Source organism: Hyperolius riggenbachi, chromosome 2 (assembly GCF_040937935.1).
Source record: "Hyperolius riggenbachi isolate aHypRig1 chromosome 2, aHypRig1.pri, whole genome shotgun sequence".
NCBI classification, from domain to species: domain Eukaryota; kingdom Metazoa; phylum Chordata; class Amphibia; order Anura; family Hyperoliidae; genus Hyperolius; species Hyperolius riggenbachi.
Genome location: NC_090647.1, coordinates 377,765,334 through 377,789,001, shown reverse-complemented (window position 1 = coordinate 377,789,001; position 23,668 = coordinate 377,765,334). Strand labels below are relative to the sequence as shown.

General features: G+C 44.4%; 1 protein-coding gene across 2 annotated transcripts in view; it reads right to left on the bottom strand.

The window, feature by feature from the left end:
• Window positions 1–23,668, bottom strand: part of KCND3 (potassium voltage-gated channel subfamily D member 3) — a 1,159,387-nt gene that overhangs the window by 375,960 nt on the left and 759,759 nt on the right. For both annotated transcript variants that reach the window (XM_068269741.1, XM_068269742.1), the window contains one exon: window positions 2,636–2,798. In XM_068269741.1, coding sequence (XP_068125842.1) covers window positions 2,636–2,798 — 163 coding nt within the window. The remainder of the gene's footprint in view (window positions 1–2,635; window positions 2,799–23,668) is intronic.

The window sequence follows — 23,668 nt, the reverse complement described above, 5'->3', positions numbered from 1 at the left end:
GATCGCAGCACCAGTAAAGTTGTACTGCCACTCAGCCAAGGAGGAGGGGGAGGACGACAGAACAGAGGATGTAGCAGGAGGAGTAGGAGGAGAAGGAACAAAGGTGGCAGGAGGCCTGCCTGCAAGCCGTGAAGGTGTCACAACTAGGTCCACTGCACAGCCACGTACTCCCTGTTTGCCAGCGGTCACCAGGTTGACCCAATGGGCTGTGTAAGTAATGTATCTGCCCTGACCGTGCTTGGCAGACCAGGCATCCGTGGTCAGGTGGACCCTTGACCCAACGCTGTGTGCCAGAGATGACACCACTTGCCTTTCAACCTTACGGTGCAGTTTGGGTATCACCTTTTTTGAGAAATAATTGCGGCCTGGTATCTTCCACTGCAGTGTCCCAATGGCCACAAATTTTCAGAAGGCCTCAGAGTCCAACAGCTGATACGGTAGCAGCTAGCGAGCTAACAGTTCCGCCAAGCCAGCTGTCAGACGACGGGCAAGGGGGTGACTGGCAGACATTGGCTTCTTCCGCTCAAAGATTTCCCTCATGGACACCTGTCTACTGCTGTGGGCAAAGGAGCAGGAACCGCTCGAGGTGAGAGGCGGAGTGGAGGAGGGTGGCTGCGATTGTGAAGGTGCAGGGGAGAAAACGGTTGAAGATGATGCACCTGAAAGAGGAAGAGGAGAAGAAGGGTGGCTTTGCTTTTGTGTGCTGCTTTTCCTCAGGTGGTCTTCCTATTTCAATGTGCGCCTTTTCTCCATGGGCCTTCGTAAGGCAGTTGTCCCTACGCGGGTGTTGGCCTTTACACCGCTCAATTTTTGCTGGAAGAGAGAACAGATGGTATTGCTCTCATCTGAGGCAGACACACAAAAAAATGTCCACACCGCTGAGCCCTGGGGTGATGGCACTATGGTGGTGTCAGCAGCTGACGTTGAAGGGCATGTTAGCTGGCTGTCCATAGGTGGCGATGCATGGCGCCGGACACTGCCTCCAGCTGATTCTGACAACGAGCTCTCCCTGCTTCTTTCAGGAACTCGTCTCCTCCTACTCCTCTCTGGCTCCCCCTCTGAACTGTCCCCCTGTTCATCTCCTCTATTGGGAACCCAAGTGAGATCCGTAACATCATAATCATCATCATAATCATCCTCCCCAGCTTTGCTTGTATCAGACACCTCCAAAACTGCACCAACAGCAGGTACTTCATCATCCTCCTCCTCCTCACACCTTACGTCCATCACTTCCTATGTTTATTTTGTAGCATTTCATCCCCTAAATGCTTCCCATAAAATACTTATAGTATTTATACAGTACTTGCTGTAATAAATCTCATAGCTTACATGCCACAGACCAGGGCCGGGCCGAGGCATAGGCTGGAGAGGCTCCAGCCTCAGGGCGCAGTGTAGGAGGGGGCGCACAATTCATTCAGTTGTTATTCCTAATTGTGTATGAAGCAGAAAGAAATAAGAAAAGGGGATACATAGCAGTGACTGCAAGCCAGATAACTAGATATTAAGGTGTTGGGGAGGTTGTGGGCCCTGTGGCCCTCTTAGTCTAATAGCAATCAGTGTGTGACGGCTGGGGTGGGAGGGATGGAGGGGCGCTCTTTGGTGCTGGAGGACCTTGTCCCTGCTCTGCCACAGACAATACTTTGCATGCACTTGACTTAATATAAATACCCAGGGTGGCTTGAGAGGGTTGTTTACTCTAGATGTTGCTATACTACTACCTGTCAGAACTGTCATACCACTATAGAGATATAGACAAGACAAGACAAATAACATTTATATTGCGTTTATATTGCGCTTTTCTCCTTGCGGACTCAAAGCGCCAGAGCAGAGCAGCAGCCACTAGGGCGCGCTCTATTGGCAGTAGCAGTGTAAGGGAGACTTGCCAAAGGTCTCCTACTGAATTAGTGCTGGCTTATATAAAACTTGTCTATGGGTTGGTGCACACCAAGAGCGCTTCTGAGGGCCAACGCTTTGAAAAGTGTTTGGCTAATGTATTTGAATGAGATGGATCACACCAGAGCGATGTGATTATCTCCCAAACGCGGGTCCCGCAGCCTTTCTGCTGATTTCTGAGGCGATTCATCCTCAATGTTAAGTATAGGAAAGTGAAAAATCGATCTGAAAATTGCTAGATTAGAGCGATTTTCTGAGCGTTTTTGTTACAGAAGCTGTTCAGTTACAGCTCTACTGTAGCAAAAAATAAAAAAAATGCTACACCAAAATGCTCCAAAAATCTCTAGGCTGGATTCGAAAATCACTAGGCACATGCCTAGAATCACTCTGAAAAATCACTTAAAAAAGCATTGAGCATTTTGCGATTACGCTAACGCTTTTTCGTGTTCACTGGCCCTATCTTGAAGTAATGGCTATTTGTTGCAGCATGATTTTTTTTTTTATTACTATACAGCTCTTTACACACTGCAATGATGTAAAAAAGTGAAGATAACTTTTTGTAGTGTAAAATTTTGATGTTAAAAAGTAATAAAGCAAAAGATAGATACATAAATAAATTAAGTTTTTACTCTACAATCAAAACAAATTGTATTTTTCCCTGCAATTATCTGCATTTATGTAAACATAAGAATAAACACAGAAATGAATACATTATATACACACATGCTCTGGGATTATTTACCTTTTGTGCTCTTCTCTTGTCAGCCCTTTGATTTTGATGGTAAATCCGGCTGAAATTTGACACAATAACAGGTACAGGTAGGGCGATCACAAGGACCCCACTCAATGAGCAGATGGAACCAAAAATTTTTCCTGCAATAGTCTTGGGAACCATGTCTCCATACCTATCAAAAACAACAGAAAAGAACTTATCAGTATTTCAGAACAGATTGCCTTATGCCTTAACATGCATGACCTAAAAAAAGGAAATTATCTGATATACAAGGGATTAGAGTTCAGGGCCTGATTTACTATGACTCATCTAAGCATTTCCAGTGGGTACGTCACACGTAAATGTGACAGAAAACAGAACTTCAAAGAATAATAATGCAATCTACTGTTAAGTGATAAAAATATTGCACCCATTTAGCTGCTCTATTGACAAAGTGGGGATTTCAGGTTAATCAATTAACAGTTGTATATTTTTTATGTAATAAATTAGTGTTACTAAAGCTTCCTGCAGCTTTTACAGCACAAATGTTTTAAATCCAGGTCAGTCTGAGCTTATTACAAAATATTGCATGAGACTGAAATAATAGAACTATAAATGTACTAACCTTTCAGCAATACCCAGTATGTCAATAACACAGCTTAGGGTTGCAGTATTTTGTAGATTTTCTTTTGTAAATTCAGCCCAGGTTTGCTGAATTACTAGTGACATCCCCACTAGAGATGACAAAGGTTCAATTCACACTAGGTCCGCTGCCCTACATTTTAGTGGATTGAATAATAGACCAAAAAAAGACAGGTCAAAGCAGGCAATAATTTTCTTTGGGCCAGTACACATTTATCTATTTTGGTTGTATCTATCTTGGGGCCTGATTACAGTTAAGTTGGGTAAAGTTGCCGACAGGAGGAGAACCAGCCCTTAACCCTTAGTGCCAAGTGTGTCACCACAGTAACTTGTGCAACCCAGTACTGTACTAAGAGTTAAGGGCTGGTACTTCCTTTGTGCTAGTAACAGTAACATTTCTGTGTGCTTCTTGCACACAGCAACTTTACTGGACTTTACTGAATCAGGCCCTTTGTCTCTTCTGTTTACAATGCAGCTCTGGCAGGTGTGGACTGAGCCTTAGTAAATCAGAGCTTGGTGTAATTGCCTTCTTAAAACAGAAGGAAATTTGCAATAATTCAATTTCCTTCTGTTTTAAGAAGGCAATTACACCAAGCTTTGCTTTTTTAGTAGGAGGCTTTTTGGTTCCTTTTATCCCCCTATACATTGCTAGTAGTTTGGGTCATCCTGAGCTGCTTGGTTACTCTGTTAGTAAATCACAAGATGCCCTATGTTTCCTTAGTAATTCTGGCCCACAATATCAATCCCACATAACAATATTCATGCAAATTAAAACAGGCAGAAACCAAACTGTTGCAGCACTGTTTACCCCTTTCATTCAATCTCACAATTACAAGCTTTCTTTAGAAAAACATGACAGAGGCAAGTTGTGGTTATTACTGATGGAGTGCAGCGAGACTGAAGGTGTAGTCTGAGAACTGATAGTACAAGCAACTTATCCCAAATGAAACTTTAACAGTAAAACATTTTCTTTCAATGTACAATATTCATAACTAGTAATATTCAAATCTTTTTTGGGGATTTTTACACTCTTTAAAGTAAAATAACCCCAAAAATGACCTCATTATACACCTAAAAACATAAATGTAAATCCACAGCTGTCCTGAACTTGACAGGATTGTAATGATTCACATATAAGCCTCTCTCAATCTCCTCGGTGTTTTCAAAAGCTCTAATTAAAAAAAGACAATGCTTCTAACGGAATAATATTATGTATTCTAATCCTTCCTGAGAAGCAGGCAAAATCGATGTCAGAAAGGTTAAATTGGGTTTAGTATGAAATGTATGAACTGATAAACCTTTCAAGTCTGTAAGTCAACAGTGATTAACTTTTTAAACATCAGAAAGATATGTTTATGGGAAATGTAATGGCAGAGATACAGCCCTGTCTTCCAAGAGGCAAAGAGTTTTATCATGTATGTAAGCATGCTCCAGCAAAAAGCCTGAAGTGGTTATGCAGGACATTAGGATAAAGATATAAGAATAACACACTCTATGTACAGATCAAATCCTGCTGTCCACTGTACCTTTAGGACAAGATCTACCAATCGCTTACCACAACCTGCTAGCAGTTTAAGGTTTTCAGGACATATTGACACCAACACACCTCAGCAACAAATGTTGGACACATATAGCAAGCTTTATGATATTAACGTGTAAAGTTTCAATACCTGGATTTACTACTTGACACAATGGGCCTGATTCACAAAGCGGTACAAACACTTTGCACGCCTGTGAAAAGCCCTTTAAAGTTTAGGCATGATCTGAAGCAACTCGCGCAAAGCTCTTGCGCGCAAAACTTTGCAATCGCGCAGGGCGCACGCAGCGCACCGCGCTTAACGCGCAGCGTCCATTAAGCCCTATGGGACTTTGCGTGCGCACCTGCGCAAAACTTTGCGCGCGGGAGCTTCGCGCGATCAGCAGCACAAAGCGGTGATAACTCTGCTAGTGCAAAGGTTATCACGGCTTAAGTCTTTTAGGCGTGATAACTTTGTTATCACCGTTTGGTGAATCAGGCCCATTGTATGTGTCCTTCAATTTTTTTCATTTCTTTGGGGCTGTCATAAGCATACTTGTGCTTCTCTTGCTTTAGATATTATTTTAATGGCTCAGCCCACTATTGTTATGCACAAGTCATAATTATATGCAATTTTTTCCTTTTGTTTTGTGAAGCCAACGCTGTACTTTGTTCCATTACCTGAAAAATTTACTTTGCAGCAGATATGTAATAAAATATGTTGCTTTACTAAAAGTTTGCACACCCTCTTTATATAGTGTTAGACTGGAGCGTCCTTGATTTTCTTACATAGCTGTTACAGCTTGTGCTGTGCTTTGGTTTATGATTAATTCTTGTTGAAATTGTTAATAGTTATAATGAAGGCAAGCTGAAGCTAGACATACAAGCTGCTTTAGCTGTAGGCAATACTAGCTTTAGAGTTCATGCCCTATGCTGTCTAAGCAATGGACCACCAAGCTTTTCATAATACTACAATTTTTAAAAAACAAAACAAAAACCTAATGTTGAAATGGTAAAAACAATAAAAGTAGATGTATTCATGCACTAAACGTGCTCATTTCATATTATTATTTACAACATCTGCACTCTGCAGCAGTGCAGCAGGACCTTTAGAGGGACTCACAACCTACTCCCTACAGTTAACCAGAGCATATATCCTTCTTATTTTGTTTCCCTGGGTCTACATTATTCAGCCAGTTGGTTGTCTTTTGGAGAGAATAGAGTTCTAAATAATCTTCAGAAAATTAGCCCCTCATATTCACACACTGATCACAATAAAGTCTCATACTTTTACCTTTTAGAAAACATATTTTGCATTGTTTAGCATGCTAAGAAGGGCACCATGCAAACATTTAGGGAAGGATTGGAACACCCAATTGATTAGTCTATATTAATGATGCTTCTTGCAGATGAGAAGGCCCAACACCTCAAAGGCTGTGCCCTATTACACTTCCACTAAAGACTTATTTTAAAGGGCAACTGAAGCTGGAACGGAAGCTGCCATATTTATTTCCTTTTATTTTATTCCTTTTAAGTAATGCCAGTTGCCTGGCTATTCTGCTAACCCTCTGCCTCTAATACTTTTAGCCATAAACCCTGAACAAGCATGATCAGATCAGGTTTTTCTGACATTGTCAGATCTGAAAGATTAGCTTCATGCTTCTTTCTGGCATTATTCAGACACTACTGCATCCTAATAGACCAGCAGGACTGCCAAGCAACTGGTATTGCATAAAAGGAAATAAATATGGCAGCCTCTATATATTTCTTACTTCAGTTGTCCTTTAAATTCATTATACATAGTTTACAGAAATCTCATTTATTTCTATCTGAAGTTTGCAATTCAAATGTATTCTATTAGCCATTTTTTCCTTTTTTCTTTTTCTCTTGGGAATGAGGAATGTGCACAGGCAAGGAAATAAGGTAAAGTAGTGAAAACTAGCCAGTTCTATTTGACCACTGTTAGGCTTTAGGAAGTGGGAAGACATGAAAGACAATCATGGACACAAGATGGTATAGTGGCGAGGTCTTCAGCTGAGAGATTTGCATTTAATTGGCATAGAAGTCTACTGAAATAAACCAGTAAATTGGCATATTATTTAATCAACATCATGGGTATGTAAAAGAGGTGTCCATGAATTGAGTCTTGTGTTTCCCTAACAGAAATTGTAAGGAGCCAGTGTCAGAAAAAAATACAGGCGGAAATCCAATAGTAAAACTCTAGGGCCCATATGCAATTCACTTTTTCACCTGAGTTTTCTCCTAGGTGATATTTTTAAACTTGTCAATAAAATGCCTTTTAAGCCACCAGAAAACAAGAAAATACTCAAAATAATTTTCATAGTACCTTTTTACCTACTTTTTGGTACTTTTTTAGTTGAAAAGTACTGAAAAGTTATTTTAATCAAAGATGAAAAATGATCTCCTGGGAGAAAAATCAGGTGAAAACGTGAATTGCATATGGCCCTAAATACCTACACATGAGAGTATCTAAAGTGGTCTACAGCATCAATTAGACTTTAGGACAAGGAGAATCAATATACTAGAGTAACATTTAGATTTTACTTTGAGGTATTATTGTCAACATTGGTAAGGAAGGGATAGGAAAAGATTTCTGCAACAGCAGCACACCTGCAGCTTAGTAGGTATATGACACATGAATCCTTACAGGCAACACAGATTTAAGGTTTGTATGCACCTTTGTTTCTAGTAAGAGAGTTTTATCATATGCTTTATCCTACCCTCATTCTGCTGAGAATCAAGTAAAATGAGGGAGGGCTAATTACCCCACTTTTTAATCTCTAAAGACTGTTCCATTCTTCTAAAAAAATATGTAATGACATCTTATAAACATGAAAGGGAGGAAAAGAAACACAAGGAACACCAGAAGCCACTCAGTGTACTGTACAGATGGTTTTCACGTACATTATGAAATGTGTGTATTTGTACCTAAACAGGGTCAGTCACAGTGCAACCACCATTAAAGGTAGAGAAATTAGCCTGACTTCACTCAGGCATCTGGTCCTGATCCTTAGGGCAAAACTGTGTGCAACAAGAGCTATATAGACACATCACTTGGGTATAGCCAAGTGGTGGGTACTATTATTATTATTATTATTGATTTATAAAGCGCCAACATATTCCGTGGCGCTGTACAAAGTAAGAAACAAACATGGGGTACATAATAATACAGACAATGGTGTACACCAATATACAAGACAATGGTGTACACCAATATACAAGAGACATAATTAGTGACAAAATAAAAAAAATGATACAAAATACAAATTATCGAATTGGTAATGACAGTGATAAAATTAACATGATGAATAAAATGTATACTGGTTACCAAGACACAAAAGGGGGAGAGAGCCCTTCCCTTGCGAGCTTACAATCTAAAGGGAATGGGGGGGGGGGGGGGGACAGGAGGAGGGGTAGTATGCAGCAAATATATGGAGGCTTTGTGTTTTAGGACACCTAGTAGGAGTGCAATTTGGTCTTAGTACAAAGGGAAGTGGCCTAAGGTAGAGCATATGCTTGTCGGAACAAGTGTGTTTTTAGAGAGCGTTTAAAGGTAACAAAGGTTGGCGAGTGACGGATGTGTTGTGGGAGGGCATTCCAGAGGAGGGGTGAAGCGCGTGCGAAGTCTTGTAAACGTGAATGTGAGGAGTTGATTCTAGAGGAGGACAACAGAAAATCATGTGCCGATCTGAGATTGCGATTGGGTTTGTATCTGGAGATTAGTGAGGATATGTACCGGGGAGAGAGATTGTGGAGAGCTTTGTAGGTTAGGGTTAGGAGATTGAACTGAATCCTCTGGTTAATTTGCAGCCAGTGAAGAGCTTGACAAAGAGGGTCAGCAGAGGAAGATCGAGAAGAAAGATGAATGAGATGAGCAGCTGAGTTCAGTACCGACTGGCACGGGGCCAGTTTGTTAGACGGTAGTCCACAAAGTAGTACGTTGCAGTAGTCCAGACGAGAAATTATGAGAGCATGCATTAACATTTTAGTTGTGTCTTGAGTGAGAAAGGGACGGATGCGAGATATGTTTTTGAGTTGGAGATGGCAGCAGCTGGTTATGGAGTGAACATGTGGAATAAAAGAGAGAGATTATTATTATTATTTAGTATTTATATAGCGCCGACATATTACGCACCGCTGTACAGTGTATATATATATTTATCTTGTCACTAACTGTCCCTCAAAGGAGCTCACAATCTAATCCCTACCATTGCCATATGTCTATATTATGTAGTGTAAGTACTGTAGTCTAGGGCCAATTTAGGGGGAGCCAATTAACTTATCTGTATGTTTTTGGAATGTGGGAGTGCCAGGAGGAAACCCACGCAGACACGGAGAGAACATACAAACTCTTTGCAGATAGTGCCCTGGCTGGGATTCAAACCAGGGACCCAGCGCTGCAAGGCAAGAGAGCTAACCACTACGCCACCGTGCTGCCCAAGAGATGAGATGAGATGAGTCGAATATCACCCCCAAGCACCGAGCTTTGGGAACTGAAGTTATGGGAGTGTTATTAACATTTATTGTAACTTCAGGCAGGGAGGTGGACGGAGACGGTGGAAAAATAATTAGTTCTGTTTTACTCATATTAAGTTTTAGGAAGCGAGAGGACATGAAGGAGGATATAGCAGACAAGCAGTCAGGAACACATTTAAGGAGGGAGTTAAGGTCTGGGGCAGAGAGGTACAGTTGTGTATCGTTTGCATAGAGGTGGTATTGAAACCCGAATGAGTTGATTAAATCACCAAGACCATGCATGTAGATGGAAAAGAGGAGGGGACCAAGGACAGAGCCTTGGGGAACCCCGACAGACAAAGCATGAGGAGAAGAGATCTGATCTGAGTAGGAGACTGTGAAGGACCTTCCAGAGAGGTAGGAAGATAACCATGTGAGAGCAAGGCCCTTTATTCCGACATTTGAAAGTATTTGTAGGAGTAAGGAGTGGTTGACAGTATCAAATGCTGATGACAGGTCAAGAAGGATGAGTATGGAAAATTGACCTTTGGATTTGGCTGTAAGAAGGTCATTGGCCACTTTGGTAAGGGCTGTTTCTGTGGAGTGGTTAGAGCGAAAGCCAGACTGGAACTGATCATGTAGGGAGTTAGCAGATAAATAATGGCTTAATTCTGCATGTATATGGCGTTCAAGTAGTTTGGATGCAAATGGGAGAAGTGACACTGGGCGGTAGTTGGCAAGTGTGGTAGGATCTAGAGAAGGTTTTTTAAGTAGTGGTGTCACAACAGCTTTTTTGAGTGGGGACGAAAAGATACCAGTAGAGAGGGACAGGTTAAATAGAGTTGTTAGTGCAGGCAAGAGAGATGAGGATAGCTGCGGAATGAAATGGGAGGGAATAGGATCCAAAGAACAGGTGGTTAGATTAGCTTTGGCAATTATAGAGGAAAGAGAGTGTTCAGAGAGTGGAGAGAAGGCAGTTAGAGAACAGTCAATGAGAGGGGTGGAGGTGGGATTTGAGGGCTGCATGGAGAATTCACTTCTGATTTTGTCAATTTTATCAGTGAAGTATGTTGCAAATTATTCAGCTGATAAGCAAGATGAAGGAGGAGGAGGAGGGGGATGGAGAACGGAGTTGAAGGTGCTGAACAAGCGTTTTGGATTGTGTAAATGGGCGGATATTAGGGAAGAAAAATAGGACTTTTTTGCCACAGAGAGTGCGTTTCTGAAGTTGTTCAAGGCAATTTTATATAAGATGAAGTCCTCACTTGTGTTACTTTTCCTCCAGCGCTGTTCAGCTGCTCTAGAGCATCTTTTTAACTGTTTAGTGGTTTTGGTCATCCAGGGTTGGCGACAGACACGGTGAGGGCGGGCATTGATGAGGGGGGTTAAGTCATTCATGACTTTTGTAATGGAGCTGTTGTAGTGTATAGCAGCCGAGTCTGGGTCAGTGAAGGATTGTGTGAGGAGAGGTGCCAGGGCATCAGAGACAGTTTGAATGTCTAGATTGCGATAGTTTCTTCGAGTATGTGAGAGTGCTTGTGCCAGGGTGGTAGGAAAAGAGGAGGAGAGAGAGAAGCTAAGTAGGTTATGGTCAGAAAGTGGTAGTGGATCATTAGTAAAGTCAGTGACAGAGCAGAGACGAGAGGAGAATCTGATGAGACGAGACGAGAGGAGAATGCCCACACCACCACCATGCTTATTCCCACCTCTAGGAGTGTAGCTAAAGTGGAAACCTCCATAGGAGAGGGCGGCAGGTGAGACTGTGTCAGAAGGGGTCAGCCAGGTTTCAGTGATCCCAAAGAATGTGAAAGCATTGGAAATGAAAAGATCATGGATAAAGGGCAGTTTGTTGCAGACTGAGCGGGCATTCCAGAGGGCAGCTGAGATCGGAGGGGGTGTAGGGGGAAGGAGTGGAATATTAATAAGGTTACAGTAAGATGGAGGGAAATTTGATTTATTGCAAACAGTGTGATTAGCAGGGGGGAGTGGGGGTCTAGGGTTAGGTGAAATGTCCCCAGCAACAAGGAAGAGGAGTAGGCAGATATAGTGGAGCAGAAGTTGCGGTGTAGACTTATATTTAGACGTAGTGTGACATGGAAGGTGAGGTTGTAAGTATAAGAAAATCTCATGAGAGGTGAGCTGTGGAGTACTATACAACTATTCCACATGTTGGTCTCAGCGGGTCATTTGTGGGGTGTGTTTACTGTCCTGGCATTTTGGGGGGTGCTAAATTGTAAGCACCCCTTTGTAAAGCCTAAAGGTGCTCATAGGACTTTGGGCCCCTTAGCGCACCTAGGCTGTAAAAAGGGGTCACACATGTGGTATCGCCGTACTCTAGAGAAATAGTATAATGTGTTTTGGGGTGTATTTTTACACATACTCATGCTGGGTGGGAGAAATATCTCAGCAGCGTTCGCGTTGCGTTCGGATGCGGTCGCGTTTTTTCTTCCCCTAGGGGGAAGAAAAAACGCGACCGCATCCGAACGCCAGGGAAAATCGGGACCCGAACGCCGCATTTGTGTAAACGCACGTGAAAGCTTGGTACAAACGCTCCCATTCACTTGAATGGGAGCATTTAACGCCAAGCCCCAAACGCTGGCGGTAAACGTCCGTCTGAACCAGCCCTAAATGAGATTTTTTTAACACACAATTGTCCATTTACAGAGAGATTTCTCCCACCCAGCATGGGTATGTGTAAAAATACACCCCGAAACACATTATACTACTTCTCCTGAGTACAGCAATACCACATGTGTGGCACTTTTTTGCAGCCTAGGTGCACTAATGGGCCCAACGTCCTATGAGTACCTTTAGGATTTCACAGGTCATTTTCAGGCATTTGGTTTCTAGACTACTCCTCACGCTTTAGGGCCCCTAAAATGGGCAGTATAGGAACCCCACGAGTGACCCCATTTTAGAAAGAAGACACCCCAAGGTACGCCATTAGGAGTATGGTGAGTTCATAGAAGATTTTATTTTTTGTCACAAGTTAGCGGAAATTGATTTTTATTGGGTTTTTTTTTTCACAAAGTGTAATTTTCCACTAACTTGTGACAAAAAATAAAATCGTCTATACCTTGGGGTGTCTTCTTTCTAAAATGGGGTCACTTGTGGGGTTCCTATACTGCCCTGGCATTTTAGGGGCCCAAAACCGCAAGGAGTAGTCTGGAAACCAAATGCCTCAAAATGCTTGTTCAGGGGTATAAGCATCTGCAAATTTTGATGACAGGTGGTCTATGAGGGGCCGAATTTTGTGGAACCGGTCATAAGCATGGTGGCCTCTTAGATGACAGGTTGTATTGGCACTGAAGTGCAGGAAGCGCAGGATGTGATCAAATCGTGACCTGGACATGGCAGCAGAGAACACGGGCATGTGACGTATTGGGTGCATAGACCAATAAGACCGCAATACATTCTTTTTGACTAGACCCATGCTAAGGAGAAGGCCCCAAAAAATGTTACGTTCGGAAACTTGGAGTTTCCACCGAAAAGGCTGGGCATGGTAGCTTCTTGGATTGGCGGTTGCGTATTGTGTGGCATACCGGTTGGTCTCAGCGAAAATTAAGTCATAGAGACCAGCAGTGATCAGGAAAAAAAAATTCTGTCACTGCGGTAGGCGGGTGAGGGTTTGGCTGGGTGATCAGAAGCCCGCAGGGGGCAGATTAGGACCTGATCTGATGGATAGGAGTGCTACGGGGTGACAGGAGGTGATTGATGGGTGTCTCAGGGAGTGATTAGAGAGGGAGAATAGATGCAATCAATGCACTGGGGAGGTGATTGGAAGGGGGTCTGAGGGGGATCTGAGGGTTTGGCCGAGTGATCAGGAGCCCACACGGGGCAAACTAGGGCCTGATCTGTTGGGTAGGTGTGCTAGGGGGTGACAGGTGATGACAGGAGGTGATTGATGGGTGTCTCAAGGTGTGATTAGAGGGGGGAATAGATGCAAGCAACGCACTGAAGAGGTGATCGGGGGGGGGGGGGGAGGTCTGAGGGCGATCCGAGGGTGTGGGCTGGTGATTGGGTGCCCGCAAAGGGGCAGATGAGGGTCTGATCTGATGGGTATGATGGGTAGCAGTGACAGGGGGTGATTGATGGGTGATTGATGTGTGATTGATAGGTGATTAGAGGGGAGAATGGATGTAAATAATGCACTGGAGAGGTGTTCAGGCGGGGTCTGAGAGTGATCTGAGGGTGTGGGCGGGTGTTTGGGTGCCTGTAGGGGGCAGTTTAGGGTCTGATCTGATGGGTAGCAGTGACAGGTGGTGACAGGGGGTGACGGGGTGATTGATAGGTGATCAGGGTGTGATTAGAGGGAAGGAATAGATGCAAGAAATGCACTGGCGAGGTGATCAGGGCTGGGGTCTGAGGGCGTTATTAGGGTGTGGGCGGGTGATTGAGTGCACTAGGGGCAGATAGGGGTCTGATCTGATGGGTAGCAGTGACAGGTGGTGACAGGGGGTGACGGGGTGATTAATAGGTGATCAGTAGGTGATTACAGCGGAGAATATATGCAAGCAATGCACTGGCAAATTGATAAGGGGAGTCTGAGGGCAATCTGAGGGTGTGGGCGGGTGATTGGGTGCCCACAAGGGGCAGATTAGGGCCTGATCTGATGGGTAGCAGTGACAGGTGGTGACGGGGTGATTGATGGGTGATTAGTGGGTGATTAGAGGTGAGAACAGATGTAAACAATGCACTTTGGAGGCGATCTGAGGGCGGCCTGCGGGCGATCTGAGGGTGTGGGCTGGTGATCAGGTGCCCGCAAGGGGCAGGTTAGGGTCTGATCTGATGGGTGTTAGTGACAGGGGGTGATTGATGGGTGATTGACAGGTGATTGACAGGTGATCAGTGGGTGATTACAGGGAAGAATAGATGTATACAGTACACAGGTGGGGGGTCTGGGGAGGATCTGAGGGTGTGTGGGGGGGTGAGCAGTTTAGGACCTAACCTAAAAAATAGCATTGACAGACAGTGACAGGGAGTGATTGATGGGTGATTAGGGGGGTGATTAGAGGGGAGAACAGATGTAAACAATGCACTTCGGAGGTGATCTGAGGGCAGTCTGCGGGTGATCTGAGGGTGCCCGCAAGGGGCGGGTTAGGGTCTGATTTGATGGGTGTTAGTGACAGGTGGTGACAGGGGGTGATTGATGGGTGATTGACAGGTGATTGACAGGTGATCAGTGGGTGATTACAGGGAAGAATAGATGTATACAGTACACAGGGTGGGGATCTGGGGGAGGTCTGGGGAGGATCTGAGGGTGTGGGGGGGGGATCAGGAGCCCCCAGGGGGCAGTTTAGGCCCTAACCTAAAAAATAGCATTGACAGATAGTGACAGGGAGTGATTGATGGGTGATTAGGGGGGTGATTGGGTGCAAACATGTGTCTGGGGGGTGGGCAGGGGGGTGTCTGAGGAGTGCTGTGGGCGATCGATCAGAGGGAGGAGGGGGGCAGATCAGTGTGTGTGTGTGTGTGTGTGTGTGTGTGTGTGTGTGTGTGTGTGTGTGTGTGTGTGTGTGTGTGTGTGTGTGTGCAGACAGGGAGGGCTGCAGCCTGCCCTGGTTGTCCCTCGATCACTGGGACCACCAGGGCCTGTATAATACGCTTTGTATACATTACAAAGCGTATTATACGCTCACTATGTGGCAATCTGTGGGTTAACAACCCGCCGGCGCTTCCGAACAGCCCGCGGGTTGACGTCACGGGTGGGCGGAGCCTAATGCAGGCAGATGCGCACGCAACAAGTGCGCGACCCCCGGGCAGATAGCACAGAACGAGCCACCGCCGATGGGCATATTGCGGTGGTTCTGCGCACCACTTTGCCGATGGGCGGTCGGCAAGTGTTTAACTTGTGGGACATTGCGTTTCTCCCATTTGATCCTTGCAGTGCAGCACTCCTTTTCCAAAAATGATGGGTATAATGGTTGGTTTCCTCAAAATAATAATACAGTGCTTAGCGCAACATGCATATTTAAAATACCAAATGCATTCATTTTGTGCACTTTCATATCCAAAGCTTTCAAAATGCCATAGAGTTTTGGCATTATTGGGCTCTCCCCGCTCGGTGTCCTGGTCTGACTGTGCAGCTGTAATCCCCACTAACTCTCTGGCCATTTTGGTGGATAAAGTCAAGGAAACATTGTTTAAACAACTTGATATTATGTGGTGTGTACTGTTTCTATGGAAAGGAGATGAGTGCCATTGTTACAGCACATGATGGAGTGGTTTGCATCGGGTGCAGTAAGAAGGGTTACAATGCACTTGTTCTTAGGTCCAGCATAATGGAAGTCTAAGCAACATCACGGGGCACCTGTACACATTCTTGATTCAGGGCCAAGACAGACCTGAGCGGCGTGTACCTATAAAAATGAGGCACCAAAAAATAGCACTGTAGGCTGCTGATAGTAGAATATCGTTAAAATTATCAATATTTTATGACTTAATTCCTATAGTAAAATATCAGTTATCTTTACTTATATTTTACTATGACCTAACCTAACCCTATTCTCAGTAGTGTAACAGAAGCATTATTATACATTACCTGTTCCTCGCTATCCCATCTTCTCCACCTCTTTGTTAGTTTGCAAGTGTCCTGCAGCCAGCCAATCACCATGTAGGCACTGATGCATGTCAGGTAGTTATGCCCCTGCCTACTTTCACACTGAAAAACCTCATACCTATGCCTAACCCTAAGACCCCACCTGGTTCTTAACCTAGTTTCAAAGATTGTAAAACGGGCACACCATACGCTTCTTGATCGGGTGCTTGGTATTATGGCTTAGGCATGCCAAATCAAAGTCAAACATCAAGTATACCAGCACTCCGTGTTCCCAAAGTAAACTCTTTTATTGAGCCATCATACCCACAATGATACCGACAATTGTTTCGGGAGCCTTGCAGGGTTCCCCTTCATCAAGGTGTGTGGTGAACCACACGCCTTGATGAAGGGGGACCCTGCAAGGCCCCTGAAACAATTGTCGGTATCATTGTGGATATGATGGATTAATAAAAGAGCGTTTACTTTTGAAACACAGAGTTTGGTTCTTAACCTAAACCACTCCTCCCCGCTGCTTAACCTTAACTAACTTCCCCTGGTAATTAACCCTTAACCACCCACCTGCCTAAAAGTAGCTACCCCTTGCCTAACCTAACCCCCATCCCCCCGCCTAACCTTAACACCCTAAACTACCTCGCTGCTGCTGTAGGCAGAAATAGTAAAAGCCACAGTTAGCAGCAGTGAACTGTAATTATAGCGTTCAATAAATATCAAGCACCATAATTACTGTTCATTGCTGTTAATCACCAGCTTTTACTATTGCCACCTACGGCAGCACCATTTTTGGCTGCGCTTGTCCTATACCATTTTCCCTGATTTACAGGCAGCTACCTTGGTTAAGTTCTGTTTGTGTACAAGGCTAAGGGCTTAGTACAATAACATTAGTTGGTTGTCTATGTGCAAAGTTTGTTCTACATGTTAATGAACATTCTACTTTTCTCATTCTTATGAGAGGAGAAGAGATCTCCAAGCGTAAGCCAATACAATACGAACACTTTGCCTGATGTGACCTCAACCAATCAGTTCATGCTCCATTATATGTATTACATATAATATAACCTTACCATTTTATATGCAGTGACAAGCAATGATTGTAATATATTAATTTAAAAATACAAACTAAAATGCTTTTGCACATTTTTTCCTATTTTTTAAATGAATAATATTTTGCATATACACAGAATAAGCCTATTTATTAAGCCTCTTTTAAAAACTGCTTTTGAAATACTTTAAAATTCAAAACATGGTACTTAAATAGCCTGGAGTATAAGCATATAGAATATGTTTAGGGAGTGGCTAAAATTAGCAAGGCCTCTGCCTTTGAAGTGGATAATTGCTAAAGTGACGTCTATATGACCTTGAGTCCTTTAATCTAACTGTGCCTTAGGAAATAACAATTATACTTCTGGGTCTCTTATGTCTGGAAAATTCTCTGTACAGAATTCTGTAAACGGTACATTTGCATTCTGCCCTGTGCTTTACTATGCATATATATTTTATCTGTTCTCTAGGGAAGCAAAGCTGAGTGACCTAATTCATTGCTCTGTATGAGCCTCCTTTTCATTTGCAGTTCAAGGTTGGTTTGCACAGAGTAAGAAAGAGACCATCTGCCTACAATGCCCCAGGGCAAGGAATATGGAGTCAGTGGAAACAGACAGCAGCAGGAAATACCAAAGATGCCAACTTTCACAACACTCTCAGAAACAATGTTCAGAGGTTCTTTTCTTCTACAGGCTACCACATTTACAATACATAGCAAAAATCCAGTCTGGCAGGAAAGACATAAAGAAATCGATAGATAGATAGATAGATAGATAGATAGATAGATAGATAGATAGATAGATAGATAGATTTAAATAGTTACCCAGATAGTCCTTTATTTATAAAGACAAATTGCAGAAAAGACACGAATATGTAAAATTGTAAACTTTATGATGGGAATTATAGCCTTTTCCCTCTGTGCTTAATAAGCAGCAGTTAGGAATGCAGACATCAAACCAACAAACGTTGATTCCAGTGATACCTTTAATGACTAGCTGTACATGGTTAATTGCAAGCTTTTGAAGCGTTAAGTTTCTTCTTCAGACATTATACAGAACTGGAGCAGAATCGTTGTACACTGTATTTATTTTTGGGAAAGGAAAGAGGGGGGTCTTCAATGTTTTTAGACTCCTGCAGTACTGGATATGAAAAATGAGTCTGCACAGATCAATGCCAAATGTCGGTCAGTACAGAGTAGACCATAACTATGCCCCAAACCATCCATTTGACCATGCACAAACTTATTCATTAAAACAGAGGATGGTTTTAAATTTTGTAATCTCTTGAAATCATGCCGGACTTCAAAAGGTTGTCTTGAAGTCTGTGGGGTGACCTGAGGTATGGCCACAGCATCTAACTAGCTATAACTTTATCCAGTTTCTGCAGCAATGCTTGGATATGGTCAGGTAAGGTGGTGAAGGTATGACTACCCTCCTTCTGTATCAGAAAATACAAAGATCTGGAATACCTCTCTACAGATCTGATTTTCAAATAAGCACTAAAGGAACATTGGTATGGTTGCATAGACTTGGTGGACAATGTGCCAACCTTGACAAATGTATGCTTTAAGTCAGGGGTGCCCACACTTTTTCAGCTCGTGAGCTACTTTAAAATTTGCCGAGGCCAGGAGATCTATCGACGTTTTAAATGCACCCCCTCCCCCGAAAGGTAGTTAGGTATAGGTCCCTTCAGTACAGGTTAGCTAGGTATAGGTCCCTTCAGTACAGGTTAGCTAGGTATAGGTCCCTTCAGTACAGGTTAGCTAGGTATAGGTCCCTTCAGTACAGGTTAGCTAGGTATAGGTCCCTTCAGTACAAGTTAGTTAGGTATACGTGCCTTCAGTACAGGTTAGTTAGGTATATGTGCCTTCAGTACAGGTTAGTTAGGTAGATGTCCCTTCAGTACAGGTTAGCTAGGTATAGGTCCCTTCAGTACAAGTTAGTTAGGTATATGTGCCTTCAGTACAGGTTAGCTAGGTATAGGTCCCTTCAGTACAGGTTAGCTAGGTATAGGTCCCTTCAGTACAGGTTAGCTAGGTATAGGTCCTTTCAGAAAACAGGTTAGATAGGTATAGGCCCCTTCAGTACAGGTTAGCTAGGTATAGGTCCCTTCAGTACAGGTTAGTTAGGTACATGTGCCTTCAGTACAGGTTAATTAGGTATAGGTCCCTTCAGTACAGGTTAGTTAGGTATATGTGCCTTCAGTACAGGTTAGTTAGGTATATGAGCCTTCAGTACAGGTTAGTTAGGTATATGTGCCTTCAGTACAGGTTAGTTAGGTTTTGGGCGGGCACACGTTATCACTTACCTCCCTTCAACTGTGGCGTCTGCGGCTTGTCATCTCCCCATACCTATTGTTCCAATGCGCAAGCCATAATTCCGATTCAGCCACAGCAAATACTGAAACTAGTTATGGAAATTAATGATCCTTTCCTTTTCGGAACCAGCAATTGACTGTCCCCTGTCTTTGCCACCTGCAGCATCAGCCAGCACTGCTCGCACTGCATCGGGAAACGAGCCATGTGCAGCAGCAATGCGCACAGCCATGACACCTCATCCTCACCGCCTACATCACCAGCGGAGATCACATCACCAGGCGGCTGAGGGAGTGCTCCGACGGGCAGCGTGAGAGGAGGCAGAAGTGTTGCCTCCAGCGCCGCCCGCAGCCATGACACTGCCACCCTTGGCCTCTCAGCCGTGCCTCTCTCCTTTCCTGATTGGGCACAGATCAGCGGCCAGCAGCAGAATCTGACAGGTGCTGGCCACAAAATTCATTGGGATGTGACCAGGAGGCCGCAATCTACCAATCAGGCGGACGCGATCTACCAATACATCGCGATCGACCTATTGGGCAGCCCTGCTTTAAGTCATGGTTCAAAACTGGGAGCGGGAACAAAAATAATTGTATTTCCTAAATCACAAAGTATAGCCCTAACAACAATTATAAATAATATGATGTTTGGGTTTTTTTATTGAACCAGTGCATGTTGCACTATTTGTATTTTATAAAGGCATGCCTAACATCAGGAAAAAAAGAAAAGAAAAAACCTCCTGCCTTGGTGACTATCTGCTTTTCCTTATCTAAGTGAAATTTCTATTTTGCTCAAAGTGGCAACTTAACAGGCTTGTAAAGGTAAGTTCTCTTAAAAAATCTGGCTAATTAATAGGAATTCTAAGGAGCTATATGTCTAGCATTAAAAACCTCCTTGGCGGTAATGACGAGCTCAGCTCGTCCATTACCGCCGGAGGGCGCCGCTCAGGCCCTGGTGGGCCCATTTTCATCATTTAAAAAAAAAAAAAGCACGCAGCTAGCATTTTGCTAGTTGCGTGTCTAACCTGATTGCCGTTAGAGGACCCCCCACCCCAGAGACCCCATGCGCAGCCTGGCCAATCAGTGCCAGGCAGAGCTGAGGGATGGATCAGGACTCCCAATGACGTCACCACGTCGATGACTTAGATGACGTCATCACCATCATCGCCATGGCGACGGGGAAGCCCTAAAGGAAATCCCGTTCACATCGGGATTTCCTTTGGGAAGACGCGCCGTCAGCGATTGGAAGGGTGGGAGGGATGCGGAAGGGAGGAGAAGCGCTAGGATAGCTACATGATAGAAAAAAAAATTCAAAAAATAGTGCTGCGCATCCACCCTGGCGTGTTTAATAGAACGCCAGGATGGTGCATATTTTCCTTTTCTTTGTAGCGGAATAGAAAGTGACCCATCAAAAACATTGTAAAACAGGCCCTTGCTAAATTAATCCAATCTTGGATAAATTAAAATATTTCCTGGGCAGGTCGAGAAACGGCTATCAAAATGACTCTGTTACCTAAGATATTATACTACCTTCGCACCCTTCATATACCAGTGACCAAAAAAGACCTGGAGCCTCTGCAGAAGCTAATTTTTCAATTTATCTGGGTAAAAAAGAAACCCAGGATCACAAAGGCTACCGTGACGCTTCATAAAAAGGAAGGAGGGTTGTCTGTACCAAACCTATAAAAATATTATCAGGCTTCTCAATTAGCCTTTATCCCTACAGTTTACTCAGATCCATACACTCCTCTCTGGGTAAATTTGGAAAATGATTGTACGGCACCTTTAACTTGGAAAGGCATCTTATGGGCCCGAATTTGGAATACCTCCATGATTAAGAAATCATTGCCCTTTACCTATCACACAATAATTATCTGTAAAAGAGTGAGGTTTAAGTATCAGATGCAGTCTAACCCTTCTCGGTTAGTTGAAATACTACATAATCCTGAGTTTCCTGAGGGACAAACAGGCCTAAACTTCAGTTGGTGGTCTAGAAATAACCTAATCACCTTAAAGCATTTACTCTCACTTCATTGGCTAAAATAGATCACACTGTATTAGTATCTTCTTTCAAATCTATTTGTATGACAGACCCCCTGCATAAAGGCATATTGTCGCTCTTATACTCTATCTTGAGCACTAAACCTCAGGAATATTCTTTTCAACTAGCTTGGGAGGGAGACTTGCAGAAGGTATTAGAAAATGAACAATGGGAACAATGTCTCGATACGTCTATATGTTACTTAAATGGAGGTCTCACTTTGACTCCTCCATAGGACCTATATGGTTCCGGAGAGGCTTCATTGCATTTATACGAACAAGTCAGATCTCTGTTTCATGGGATGTCCAGATGTAGGTTCTATATACCATATATGGTGGTCCTGTCCAGTGGTTGCCTCCATTTGGTGAAAGCTAATTTATAAGCTAAAAAATATACTATTGATCCACTTAGATCAGGACCCTGCTATATGCTTACTGGGATGGCAACCAGAACATATTACGTGTGCACAGCATAAGCTCATCCAATTTGCCATGAACACAGCTAAGACTTATATTGCTTCGCAATGTCAACAACCCAACCTACTTTTTACTAGAGTGCTCTCTCGAATGCATATCACAATGCTAAATGAAAAGATAAAGGCGAACCTACTTGACAGGACTGACCATTTTGAAAAAGTCTGGCTCCCTTGGATACAGAATGTATCAGAATCAGAATCAGAATCAGAATCATTTTATTTCGCCAAGTACAACGGGGGTTGTACCCGGAATTATTTTTGGCTCATACAGGGTCGGAGATGGTACAAACACATGCATGCAATCCAACACATACAATCAGGTACAGTATGGAACAAGTAAGCATATACCTATATATATACATACAGCACATAACTGCAGTGAGGGACGCGTGGGGGAGTCTGGAGTGCTACGTGAGAGGAGCAGCCTGCCAACTATCGACGGCGCTCGCTCAGCTCCATAGCAGTACCAGATGCCCCGCAGTGTGTCCTGGAAAAGAGTGGATAGAGAAAGAAAGAGAGATAGAGAGAAGGGATAGTTAAAGAGAGACTGAGGAAGAAAGAGAAAGAACCAAGGCAAGAGGAGAGAGACAAAGGCAGAGTCCTAGGGCTGCAGATTTAATAACATTTACTGGGTCCGAAGTGTCCATGCCTGTGATCTGGTACCCCGATATCGGCAGATGGGCAGCTGATCTTCAGGGCTTGGTGGTGGTGCAGGCTAGCATGGTCCTCAGCAGTGGCAGAGTTAGAGCAGGTTGGAGGCTGCAGATGGTGGAGACCCTCTCTCTGGAGCGTGGCGACTATGGGACCCGCACCACATGGACGCCGAGCTCAGGGTCGGCAGCTCGCCCGTGAGCATGCCCAGGAGTGGGGTCTCTGAGACCCCCTGTTGTGTCGGTGGCCGGAGGGGCTGGCTCGGGGCAGCAGTCGGGGATCAGTGGCCCACTGTGTCTGCGTGAAAGGCAGACTCGGATCCAGGATCCAGCAGCAGCGGTGGAGAAACTGCCAGTGTGGTCCTGCTCGCCCACAACATGCGGCTCCAGCAGCGACAGGCTCCACAGAAGCTAGAGCAGTCCGGGCAGCAGTGGTGCCGATCAGGGCACGTGGGCCCCAAACAGCTGTCCGCTCGATCAGCTGGCAAGCTGCCGATCGGGCATGTGTGGAGCAAGGAGCAGTGAGGAGAGTGGATCCGTGCCGGTGGGACTGAGCGGCGGCCCTGCAGCAGGCAGCGAGGTGGATTTGCAGAGATGGTGGTCTGGCGTGGGGGAGCAGCAACGCCATCAACCTCACCTGAGCAAGGCAGCCCGACAAGGGATTGCAGCAATCCGCCCTGCAGAATGGTGGGGGCGTCCCTTCTCTCGGCTCTCCTTCCGGCCTGGTCAGGGCGAAGCATCCCACGTGTGCCCGAGGTAGCTCCCCGGCAGCAGCGGCTGATCACAATGCCGAGTTCCCTGCCTGAGGCAGGATGAAGCAGCGCAGTGCCTGGGCCTGCATAGTGGAACGTGGTGGCGCTGATGGTCCAGAGTCCGTGGATGGAGGCAGCGGCGGCAGATCAGCTGAGCTCCGTGTTTCCTCCGCACTGCACGTGGGCCCCGATCAGCTTGATCCTCTTGCCGGCCTGCAGACTGCGATCCGTGGCTGGTCCGGATTGAGACCAGCAGTGCCCATGTCCTCCGCCACCTCCTACCTCAGCAGAGGTGAAACTCAGAGGTGAGTGAAGGAAGCGAGTGCTTCAAAAAAGCAAAAAAGGCCGGAGCCCTGTGGCCGTGGCGTCCGAGTCTGGCGCCATCTTGAGTTAACAATCCTCTCCAGGTATAAGAAGTCAATTAGATGCCTTCTAAAGGTCCTCCTATATGTACCTTGAGATTATATATGTAACTAGCTACTATGTAATGTTTTTTCTCCTCTTCCTCCTGTAAGCTCAATATGGGGTATTGCAGCTCAGGTGACCAACAGTTCCTTCCTTAGGTTTTAGTTTTAGTTTCTATGTTATGCTGTAACGTTCTTAA